Source organism: Panthera pardus, unplaced genomic scaffold (assembly GCF_024362965.1).
Source record: "Panthera pardus isolate Hobbes unplaced genomic scaffold, ASM2436296v1 HiC_scaffold_27, whole genome shotgun sequence".
Taxonomy (NCBI): domain Eukaryota; kingdom Metazoa; phylum Chordata; class Mammalia; order Carnivora; family Felidae; genus Panthera; species Panthera pardus.
The window spans coordinates 33,563,066-33,575,635 of record NW_026526843.1 but is presented as its reverse complement, the minus strand read 5'-3'; the positions used below and the strand labels follow the sequence as shown (position 1 = coordinate 33,575,635).

The following is a 12,570-nucleotide window of genomic DNA, read 5'->3' as shown; positions in this document are numbered from 1 at the left end:
CACTAATCCCGCTGCAGAGCTGGGCTCTGATCCCATGGTCAGTGTGTAAGGCCCTCCCCCAGAGACTTCACGTGTCTCTAGAAGATTGTGCAGCCTTTCCTGTAGGGAGTTGAATCACCACTCCAGCATTTGTTTCCTGAGTGTAGGTTTCTCAGCCCTTATCAGGATTCCTCCAGAGTGAATGTGAATTCCCTAGATCAAGTCTCTAGCCTCAAGCTGTAGTTCCCAAGATGCTGGGGGAAAGGGGTGTGAGAGGGGAGAGGTTGGAAGGGGAGCAGTTCCCCAAACCCCCTCTGGTCTTGCTATAGGATCCTAAGAAAATATGAGTTTTCCCCTCCCAGCACTTGGTCAGAAAAGGGCCTTCTTTCTTACAGTTATATCAAAGTGGTGAGTGTTTGTACTCGGGACCCCGAGTCTTTTGCTCTAGAAGTAATCACTTCCAAGCCTAGCGGTGGCCAGTAAGTCTTGGAGAACTTTATGATCTGGGATCTAATGGCGACTTCACTGCCTGCTTCAGAAAGGGCCTTTATGTCTTCTTTTTCTCTTCTTAACTTTTAAAATATTACTAAACTTTTGTCATGGAGGCTTTCAAGATTGCAAAAGTAGGTAGAATTATATAAGAAAGACTCATGTGTTCATCATCCAGCTCCCAAATTTATCAATTTATGGACTGTCTGGTTTCACTCCTGTCTCCATTTCCCTTCCATATTATTTTGAAATAAACTCCAGACATCCCAATACTTCATAAATATTTCAGTATGCATGTCTAAAAATACAAGAACTTTTTTTTCGACATAGCCACCGTACCAACATCTCTCTGAAAGATTAATGAACAGTAATGATTTCATATCATGGAAAGGCCAGTCATGGTTCAAAATTTCCAGCTGGGCCATGAACGCTTTTCAAAGTTTGTTGGCATCGAGATTCCAAGAAGGGCCACATATCGTAATTGCTTGATAGGTATTCTAAGACTGTCTTAATCTGCAGGTTCAACCTCTAGTTTTTTCTCTTGTAAATTATGTTTTGAAGAAGTCTTTCCCTTTTTTTTCTTACTTCCCTATTCACTTCTCTAACTCCAGAAAACTTCCTGCGACCTAACCCTTCGCTAAAACATTTCATCGAAGATAAGCCACTACTGACTTCCTTCGGGCACACTTGATCTACCCTCTTTCTAAAGACTCCCTTCTTAGTTATGAGTGTCCGAATAAAGGTTCCAACGTTAAGAGCTGGCAACCTGCGTACCTGCCTTTCCGTAACTCCAGAAATGTAACCTGTGTGGTTCTCTCGTGGAGTCTGTAGTCCCAAATGCCTGTTGAAATTCCTCCATGCATTTCATCAAACTTGGTGACAAAGAGCCTCGTCACATCTATTACTGCTTCTCACACCATCACTTGGTCTCTTTCTCTGGGGAAACAAAAGGCCAGTCATTTCAGAAATTCTGCATCTCAGGAAGAGGGCAGACAGATCACTTTCCAAGTGCTCTCTCTTCTTCGTGTCTTCCCAGAGAGTGAACACCAGTCAACGTCCTCGGGGGGCTCTAGCATAGAGCCGCTGACCATTTTTCACTTTTGGTCATCCAGCCAAAAGTCTCCACCCGGTGCAGGCTGTTAGGACAGCTTGTACCAAGGGATTTTCGGTTTTCAGATCGGTCACAGTTCTGTATGTGTTCCGTAAAGCCAGCAACAATCTCCGGGAGTGCACTTCTGTCTCCCCTCACAGCTCATAATGTGAATATCTACCAGCCTGGGATGCCTAATAATAATCTCAGATAGGTTCCTAAAAGTGCAATCTGACTTTTCCCAGGCTTCAATGTCCTGGGGGGACACGAGAGAGAATAAATTAACATTAAAACTTGAACTTCAGGGGCACCTGGGTGGCTCAGTCGATTAAGCCTCCGACTTAGGCTCAGGTCATGATGTCACAGTCGGTGAGTTCAAGCCCCGCATCGGGCTCTGTGCTGACAGCTCAGAGCCTGGAGCCTGCTTCGAATTCTGTGTCTCCGTCTCCCTGTGCCCCTACCCTGCTTGCTCTCTCTCTCTCTCTCTCTCTTTCTCAGAAATAAATAAATATTTAAAAAAACAAAAAACCCTTGAACTTCATGTGCAAGTTATCCCTACTTATCGATGCAGGATCTCTTCAAGATCTACCAGAGAGATTTCTGAAAATTTCCAAGCTTTTCCCTTAGACGGAGGCACAAGATCCCCTTCCACTCCCACCTCCTTGTTGATGTTTCCTACCCCTGAGCCTGTTTATTCATGGAGCTGCTTACCTACAAGGGCTACCTCTCAGTATTCTTAAAAAACAAACAAAAAAAAATGCTCGAAATTCTAGACAGAAATGAGACTACTGCGTCTCTCCCAATTCTGCATTTTACTCTGCCTCTGGCCCTTGAAATGATGCTGCTTATGCCCAGCGACTCACAGAAACTCTTGCTGAAAAGAGAGCCCTCTCAGTTTCTGCATATAGATCATTCGTGCATAGCGGTCCGATCTCGTCCCGGCAGCACGGCTGAGTGCTATCCTGTTCTCTGCATCTCTATGAACCAGAGCTCCCCAGGCTCTGGCTCCACAGGACTCACACCTAAAATTTCCTCTTCTTACCCTCTTTCCTCAGGAAAGGCGGGAGTGAGCTAAAAATTCATCTCAAACACAGGGGGGGCCTCGCTGGCTCCGTCGGTTAAGCATCCAACTCTCCATTTTGGCTCAAGCCATGGTCTCACCGTTGGTGGGTTCAAGCCCCTCATCGGGCTCTGCGCTGGCAGCACGGAGCCTGCTTGAGATTCTCTCTGTCTTTCTGCCTCGGCCCCTCCCCTGCTTTCTCTCTCAAAACTAACTAAGTAAACATTTTTAAAAAGAGCTCATCTCAAACTCAGCCCGGCCAACCCTGATAGGCTGTGATGAGTGTCGTAGGCGGTATGCCCATCATTTTTATTGCATGCGGAAGATGACATGCCAACAACACGAACCTCTGAATTTATCAATGACATTGAGTATAGAAGTAACGCATCCATCCACTCAACGATTGTTGAGTGCCCTCTGTGCGCCAGCGCAGTTCTGGGAGCTGGAAATGAAAGGAAGCAGACACGATGCACTCTTACACACAAGCAACAATGGTAATTCCTTGCCTCCCGCACAGAAATGTGGGGGGAAGGCATTCCCCACAGGAGAGAAGCTGCCATTTCCTGAGGCCCGCCTGCTTCTCTTTCACGTGCCTATCAACTCAGACCATGAATAGCTTTCAACAAAGAATCAGCTCGGAATTTTCTCCGGCAAAGTGCGATTGGATGGATGTCTGCGGCTGTACAAACCCGCGCAGCTCTTCAGTGCCCTGTAACAAGACCTTCCCTTCTTCTTCTGTTCCTCCAGGGGTATCAGTTCCTATCCCAGTGATCGGACTGAGAGACGAAGAGAAAGTGTTCGTCAACAACACGACCTGCGTGCTGAACGACCCAAACTTCGTCCTTATCGGGTCCTTCGTCGCCTTCTTCATCCCGTTGACGATCATGGTGATTACGTATTGCCTGACGATCCACGTCCTCCGCCGCCAAGCCCTGATGTTACTGCACGGCCACGTCGAGGAACCGCCCGGAATAAGCCTGGACTGTCTCAAGTGCTGCAAGAGGAACCCCCCCGAGGAAGAGAGCGCTCCCAACCCCAACCAGGACCCGAACCCGCGCCGCAGGAAGAAGAAAGAGCGCCGTCCCCGGGGCACCATGCAAGCCATCAACAACGAACGGAAAGCGTCGAAAGTCCTTGGCATTGTTTTCTTTGTGTTTCTGGTCATGTGGTGCCCGTTCTTCATCACCAATATTCTGTCGGTTCTGTGTGGGAAGGCCTGTAATCAGAAGCTCATGGAGAAGCTTCTGAATGTGTTTGTCTGGATTGGCTATGTGTGTTCGGGCATTAATCCTCTGGTGTACACGCTTTTCAACAAAATTTACCGAAGGGCTTTCTCTAACTATTTGCGCTGCAATTATAAGGCAGAGAAGAAGCCTCCGGTCAGACAGATCCCGAGGGTCGCGGCCACTGCTTTGTCTGGGAGGGAGCTTAACGTTAACATTTACCGGCACACCAACGAACCGGTGGTTAAGAAAGCGGATGATCGGGAGCCCGGTATAGAGATGCAGGTAGAGAACTTGGAGCTGCCGGTTAACTCCTCCAATGTGATTAGTGAAAGGATCAGCAGTGTGTGATTAGCAGTGCGGAAGCGGCAGAGGCCTTTCCTGCGGGAAAGCTGCCAACGTAGGAAAAGGTTCTCTAATTCTTCTGTCGGTCATACCTAATGTAAATATCGTCGTCCGATTTAAAAAAAAAAAAAAAAAGCGTTTTTGTATATAGCTTTGCAACTTTACAATCATGCGTACAATAGTGAGATTTAGGGTTCTATATTTACTGCTTATAACAGATGGAGAATAACTTATTTTGATTATTCGATGCGTAAAACGTTGATGTTTCTTCTTTCCCTCCCTCTTTCCTTCCCTCCTTCCCCCGCCCCCCTCTCTCTGTCTCTCTCTCGCCCACTTACTTTTGTGCATAAGGAAATGTCGATGTTCATCTCAGGTGGCGTTTGCGTGAGACCAGAATGATGTACCGGGGACAGTGGTTACACTTCAGCCACACCAAAATTGACAATTCGCTGGACTCTTTTCCCGGGTTAACAGTAAATATACGCTTTAAACTCTTGCTCTGCTCATCTACACACATCAACGTAGTAAGATAGGTTCTGCCTTCTGATGACCTTATCACACCTATTCGCGACGTCAAAGGTAGAACTTAGCCTCGTTGTCACATACAGGGGCAAAATTTGACATTGTCAGAATGTCGTGTTGGTATTTTACTGCAATGTCCGTCCCCATAGTGGTCTTTTAACATAGCAGCTGGATGACCAGGACTACGGAAGTGGAAGGCTGATACGAGATATATACACCAATAGCTTTTCACTTCTCAAGGACAATGTTCAAATTCTGATTACAATGCCAAGCAAACTGGAATTAGCGTCTTCATTCTGGTCCCTAGTAAATACCTAATTCTGTGATGAAACTGGGGAATGAGATCCCAGAGTTATTTCCCAATCCAGGATTCAACGTCGATTGGGTTTTGATCTCCGAATCCTGGAAATTCGTGTGCTACACACAAAGTGAAATTTGCATTTTGAGCCTTATTAAAGTATTTTCATAATTATGGTACCTCTGTCTATAGGACCCAATTTAGCAGTCCATTTTTGAGTAAAACTTGCGCAGGAAGAGCATAGGTGACCAAAACCTTGGAAGTTTTACTTGATTAAGGACTACAGAATTAGGCCCTTAGAATGTGAAAAAAAAAAAAAAAAAAGTAATTAAAAAACAAGCTTGTACTGAACTCTGGGAAAAACAGAAATACAGAGTTTCCATTCGGATTTTAAACAAAATGTATCTCATTTTCAGATCCTTCCAAGCTCTCGTGCAGGAAGAGGCTGCAGCTAATTTGTGAAAGTGGAAAGCTCTTCATTGTCCTGCAGTTGTGTAGCAGAGGTTTAAATCTTTGTTAAAATATAGCGTTGTGTCACAATAAGCGTCGGCCATCGTTTCCATTCGTGGGCCTGCTGCTCTAAGAATTCAGCGCCATTTAACTTGTTTGCTAACCGTGAGAGGTTTTCAAGCACTGCTAAAGTCAGACCATTAAGTCTATGCTGTGTTCTGAGCATACAAGCGTTTCCAGTGGCTATCTTTCCATGTGTGTCCATTTCACACAACCGTGGATCAATTTCCCGAAGAATGCATGATGCCATCTCTGACGCCTGACAGTTACTTACGCGCCTTAGCGTGCGCTTCTCGGTTGGTGAAGGCAAAATCCGAATTTCAAAAACCCCTGGTCGATGTTCTCAACACACAGCATAGATAAATCCAACCGTCTGCCACCAGGGCAGTGGGCGAGCTGCTGTATTCGAGGAAACTCATACAGTCTCTACTCGATGCGCAACACTGCCGAATATCCGTCAATCGCTTGAGCATGCCCAAATCTGACATGAAAGTCAAGTCTACCTGCCTGTTCTAGCTCTGTCGAACCGCATGTTAAAACAATTATAAGACACTGAACGAGACGATCTAATTCTTACTGACACGAAAATGTCTGAAGACACCCAGCATGCATGAAGCACGAGTTCTGCACATACACATGGTGTCCCTCATGTATGCTGTGTATGTTGCATGATTCCATCGATTTGTGTTGAGGCGGGACAGAGTAGGCGATCTTAACAGGACTGGAGAAAATCCTTCAGCAGTCCTTAACATGACTGCGCATTCAGATCTGAAGTATTGTGACTACTGGAGAAAATTGGAAACATCTGATTTCTTAACTAGCAGGGCAAGCTCGTAGCACATGTTTTACAAAGAAAAAAAAAATACGAACCACAGATTTTCAAAAGCACTAGCAATAAGTTGAAAGATAATAGCTGATAGCACATTTGTTAGTAATCCTTATGTCATCGAGTAGTAGTACTTCATAGTACCCAACACAGTCATTATTCTCAAATCGTGTGCTATTCGTAAGTTCTGTGCAGTTTGGTATGAAACAAATATGCTCATTTGGATATAAATCTTACAGTTCAGTGTTAAATCTACAAACTTTTGTAAATGTTTTAAAAAAAAAAAACCAACACTCCATGTGATAAATGTAAACGTGGTGAATTTGCTGTCAAACAAATCATTTTGATGTACTATATTCTATATGTATATCTGTTTAAGACACGTGCAACAGACTGCCTTATATTATTTCCTGTAAATCTCCTCCTTTGTCAAATGGTACTTTTTGTGAGTGGTTGCCAAGTGTTGTCTTACTCGTGGCTCCTGTATGTTATCCATTCCAAGTTTTTGTGATACTTCCTATTAATTTATTAAATTTATTAAATGTTGGCTAGCTTGCCACGTGTCTTTTTCCCCCCCCTGCGCCTTTTGAAGGGGAAGGTAGGAAGACCTGAAACGACGCTTCATGTCGTTTGACAATTAAATCATGTCCTATAAAAATAAGTTCAAAAAGACAAACAGAACCAGAAAACATCACTCTTCTGATTAATTCTGCATGTACCCAAAGACGACAAAACCAGAGGAAAGACAATTAAGCGGCGTAAACAACAGGGGCGCCTGGGTGGCTCAGTCGGTTAAGCGCCCGACTTTGGCTCAGGTCACGATCTCGCAGTTTGTGGGTTTTGAGCCCCCTGTCGGGCTCAGAGCCTGGAACCTGCTTCAGATTCTGTGTCTCCTTCTGTCTCTCTGCCCTTCCTCTGCTCCCACTCTGTCTCTCTCTCAAAAATGAACATTAAAAAAGCATTTTTTAAAAAAGAGGTGCAAACAACAAAACGATATTAACAAACACCACTGATGCTTCGTGAGCGGAATAACCGTGCTCCCAAGTTATCCTCCCTTCCTCGACCCGAGGAGTGGCCTGGGATGGCTCATATACTCTTTGCAATAAGTTTCATTACTATCTTATTGCCACCAGACTCTAAGCTCCCCAAGAACAGAAAGAACCATGTCTGTCTTTTCTTGTAAAGTTTATGTATTTATTTTGCGAAAGAGAGAGAGCATGAGTGGGGGAGGGGCAGAGAGAGAGAGAGAGAGACAGAGACAGAGAAACAGAGAGGGAGAGAGGGAATCCCAAGCAGGCCACACGTCAGCACAGAGCCCGACACGGGGCTCCAGCCCCATGAACTGTGGGATCATGGCCTGAGCCGAAACCAAGAGTCGGATGCTTAACCGACGGAGCCACCCAGGCACCTTAGGACCATGTCTAGCTCATTGATGGTTTTATCCCCAATACTTACCAGCTACTCTACGTTCAACAGCTAACTTTTGAGCATGATCAGTACTTGTGGGCACTGCGTTATTTATTCCGGTTGCCAAAAGGGGCCTCACAACTCTTGGGTCTCTAGTCATGTAGCACCTGAATTTCCCTCTATTCCACGTGGCTTTGGATGCCTCTCGAATCAGGGTCACTGTGCTAAGCCACTCTGTTCCCTCACACTCGGAACCAGGGATGACAGCATACATTGGCCTTTTCGTTCAACATTTATACCTTCCTGATGATGAGTGAGCCTAGATGATCCTGGCCTGACTTCAGTTCCCAGAGAAAAAAAGCAGGAACACCTCATTCCTTTGCAACAAAGACTAGGTTGATGCCCAAGAGTGCGTCCAGACCTAAAAGTTGGACCGTCACTTGAAACAACAGGGTCACTGCTGCCCACGGCCAGAAATACATTTTAACCCGGAAGCTAGGGGACTACCCTTCCCCAAAAGTGAGGCAACGGGGAGAGGCTAGAATTTCTGATGGCACAGAACGGGAGTTGTTACTACTGTGTGGAATGGAGGGTGGGCAGGGGAAGACTGAAGCACCTGGTCCCATAGCACTGGAAGGTTTCACGGTCTGAGAAGAGAAAGACGCCTCTTGCCATCAATTACCAGTATGTTTCTCCTTGCTGAGGAAACGCACAGTTTCCACAGTTTCTCAGCTCGCAACTGGGCCAGTGCCTTCTCCAAGGTTGAGGCCCATTTCTCCCTGTATATTCTTGCTAGACATAGGCCACCATATCACCTAGACAACGGAATATGCTAAAAAGAGGTATTTTTATAGGCAATGTCAGCAGAAGTGGGTGGCTCTCAAATGTTATGTGACCCATAGCATACTTATGAACATAAATAGCTCTAAGAGATAGGTTGGGCCCCCTGGGATGCACACCCTGAAATGGAGAGGAGTGTGTGAGACGCTTGCTGGGAAATGATCTTGGGATCCACACACATGCCAGGCCATTCTTTTCAACAGAGGCAACTCTCAAGGAAGGCCTATAGCTAAAAGCTGTCAGTCCACAATCATCCTAACACTGGGGGAATGAACCCTTCAGCCCCGCAAGTGGGATCTTGGCAGGGTAGCATAGTATCCGTCACAAATAGTATATTTACGGGATGAAAAAGATTCGTCACCTGGTTCAGTACCTATACAAATAACACGAAAGGACCTGGCTTTCACTTGAGCCAAAATGCAGGCAAATGAAGGTGAAAAGAAACACAAGCATACCTTGGGGATATTGCGGGTACATTTCCAGACCATCACAATAAAGGGAATATTGCAATGAAGTGAGTCAAATGAATTGTATAGTTTCCTAGTGCAATAAAAGTTATGTTTCCATGATAATGTAGTCTATTAAGGTGCAATAACATAATGTCTAAAGAAACAATGCACATGTCTTCATTTCAAAAATATTTTATTGCTGGAGCGCCTGGGTGGCTCAGTCAGTTAAGCGTCCGACTTCGGCTCAAGTCATGATCTCACAGTTTGTGAGTTCGAGCCATACGTCACGTCCGTGCTGACAACTCAGAACCTGGAGGCTGCTTCGGATTCTGGGTCTCCCTCTCGCTCTGCCCCTCCCCCACTTGCATTCTGTTTCTCTCTCTCTCTCTCTCTCTCTCTCTCTCTCTCAAAAATAAATAAAGAGGGGGGGGCACCTGGGTGGCTCAGTCGGTTGAGCGTCTGACTTCCGTTCAGGTCATGATCTCACCATTCGTGGGCTGGAGCCCAGCATCGGGCTCTGTGCTGACAGCTCAGAGCCTGGAGCCTGCTTGGAGTTCTGCGTCTCCCTCTCTCTCTGCCCCTCCCCCACTCCCATTCTGTCTCTCTCTATCTCTCAAAAATAAAGAAACATTTTTTAAAAATCTTTTAAAATATAAATAAATAAATAATATTTTTATTGCTAAAAAAAAATGCTATCACCTGAGCTTTCAGTGAGTCATAATCACCGATCAAAGATTGCCATAACAAATAAAGTCATTATGCAAACCTTGAAATATTGCAAGAATTGCCAAAATGTGACACCGAGACACGAAGTGAGCAAACGCTGTTGGAAAAATGGTGTTAATAAAAAAAAAAAAAAAAAAAAAGGCACTGATAGACTTACGTGACACGGGGTTACCACAGAGCTTCCAATTTGGAAAAAAATGCACTGTCTGCACAAGTCAGTAAAATGCAATAAAACAAGGCGTGCCAGTAAATGTTTTTGTATGTGATTTCTCTTCTTACTGAAGGTATTCTCAATCAACAGCTCACTAAGATTCTTAGATTTCTGATTCCATCTGGACAGCCTCAACCAAGGTGCAATAAGAAACAACCCCAAAGTCTCAGCGGCTTAACAACGCAAATGCTCATTTTGTGCTCACACTCCGTGTTCAATATGGGTTGCCAGGAAACCTCTTTTCATCATCGTTACTCCAGAAAAAAAGAAAAAAATTGTGTTAGATGCGACATCTTTACATGTGCTTCCATGTGGCAGAGGGAAGGGAAATTAGGGGACCGCTTTCTTCCATTAAAGCTAACCCTACCGGGATGCCTGGGTGGCTCAGTGGGTTGAGCATCCGACTTCAGCTCAGGTCACGATCTCACGGTCTGTGGGTTCGAGCCCCGTGTCGGGCTCTCTGCTGACAGCTCAGAGCCTGGAGCCTGCTTCAGATTCTGTCTCCCTCTCTCTCTCTCTGCCCCTTCCCCGCTCATGCTCTCTCTCTCTCTCTCTCTCTCTGACAAAAATCAATAAACGTTAAAAAAAGTTAACCTTACATTTAATTTTCAATTTAATCCTGACTCTACCCATATTCTCACACTTTACCTATAACATTATTTCTATCCTTAACTTTAAATATGTCTATATGTAATCCTATCCCTCCCCTTAACATTATAATTAATTCTAACACTAACCCTAACCCTAACTCTAAATCCGAACATTACCTCTAATTATGATCCTGCTTTTCTGTAAACCCTAACATTGCTCAAATCTCTAACCCTACCCTTATTAACTCCCGTGCTTCCCCTGGTTTTAACCCTCCCTTAGGATTAAACTCTAACTTCTAAACTTCTAACCTTACACCCAAGCTCAAGCTTTAGCACTAATTATTTCTATTTGATATGACTGTGAAAATTAATAAAAGGAAACCTTATGGGGCGCCTGGGTGGCTCGGTTGGTCCGGCATCCGACTTCAGTCCAGGTCATGATCTCACACTCCGTGGGTTCGAGCCCTGTGTCAGGCTCCATGCTGACAGCTCAGAGCCCGGAACCTGCTTCAGATATTGTGTCTCCCTCTCTCTCTGCTCCTCCCCTGCTCATGCACGCGCTCTCTCTCTCTCTCGCTCGCTCTCGTTCTCTCTCAAAAACAAACATTAAAATTTTTTTTTTTAATTTTAAAAAAGGAAACCTCATTTAAAATGGAGTTGAGTGGCCAGAAGGGGGCGCTCTCCCACGCTACCACCACCTTCAGCTCTTTGTATCCCCAATAGGAAGAAGCCTTTATACTACTTCACTACCCCAGTGGGAAGAAGAAAGGTTGTTTGTTTGTTTGTTTGTTTGTTTTTAGCCCAGCAACAGCCCAGCCAAGGGGAGACAGTCACAACTCTGCCGATGAAAAGCCACCACACTTCCAACTCTCAGTTTACTCCAGCGGACTTTTGGTGTATAACAGCCCCTCTCAACTTCCCCCTTTCCTCTACAAGAGAACGTTCCTCTCCTTTGTTCTCCAGATTTGCCTGCGGTTTTGCCAGAGCTTGCTTGTCCCAAATTACCATTCTCTATTTCTGAATAAACCCATTTTTCCTCGCAAAGTAACTGGCAGTTTTATTTTTTTAAGGTTAACATTATTCATTGTATTATGAGGATCATGTATGGAGCACCAACGATGTGCCAAACACGAACGTGCTTTCTTTTATGTGGATGCATTGGTATATTTACAATCTCTCCTTTGCTGTTGTCGAAACCAAGAAATCAGAGGGGTAAAGGGACTTCACCTAAGTCACACTGCTGGAAAAAGCCGAGTGCACTGTCTGGTTTCTAAGCCTGTGCTGTCCCCAATATGCCCTAAGGCTCCTTGTTAGTGCCCCATAGTGTTGGTTTGTAATCTCCCCAGAACCTTCCCAGGTGTAATAGGAAATCAGCCCCTCCCTGTACTTGGAAGGCGGGAGAGACCAAAGAAAGAGGCAGGCCCCTTCAGGTCGCTAAGTGGTGGAATTAGTCAGTAAAGGGAACTTACACCCAAGGCTGGTCTTGGGCGGCGACAAGACAAGTAGATGTCCACACCCTTCTGCCACAGGTTAAACGTTTAGATAGCCACCTTAACTGGATTCAGTCACCTATACCCTGCAGGTGTTTTCAACACATCACCATCTCAAGGCTGTGTCCTTGGAGCAGCCTCTGGGAGCAGGGAAAGAAAGGAGAACACTCATGCCAGGGACATGGGAGGGAGCTGGGAGCCTCTTATTGCTGGGGTCCTGCTCACGGGTCGACCAGAGCCTGTGTCTTCTCAATGACGTCCCCAATGGTTACATCTGTCATGACCAGCTTATAAATCTCATTTGCTCCCCCCTCTTTTGCAAAGAGCCCTCAGCGGTCAGCAAGGGATTTCACCAGCACGGAGGTGGCTCCTTTGGGGCTATCTGAATGCACTGGAGGCAGATGCCACAGCAACAATACAGGCACATGCAGGAGAACGCACAGATTAGCACACCGATCACCAATATCAGTGACAACTTGTTTCCTAAGGGCCCCATGATCCAGACCATTGATGTA

At 45.4% G+C, this 12,570-nt stretch overlaps 1 protein-coding gene across 2 annotated transcripts in view; it reads left to right on the top strand.

The window, feature by feature from the left end:
- The window catches only part of HTR2C (5-hydroxytryptamine receptor 2C), a 288,932-nt gene extending 283,969 nt beyond the window's left edge, over positions 1–4,963 (top strand). Inside the window, exon 6 of one of the 2 annotated variants that reach the window (XM_019426891.2) lies at positions 3,366–4,963. In XM_019426891.2, coding sequence (XP_019282436.1) covers positions 3,366–4,192 — 827 coding nt within the window. In that variant the 3' untranslated portion in view covers positions 4,193–4,963. The remainder of the gene's footprint in view (positions 1–3,365) is intronic. The other variant, XM_019426892.2, reaches the window with a different exon arrangement.
- The last annotated feature ends 7,607 nt before the right edge of the window (positions 4,964–12,570 follow it).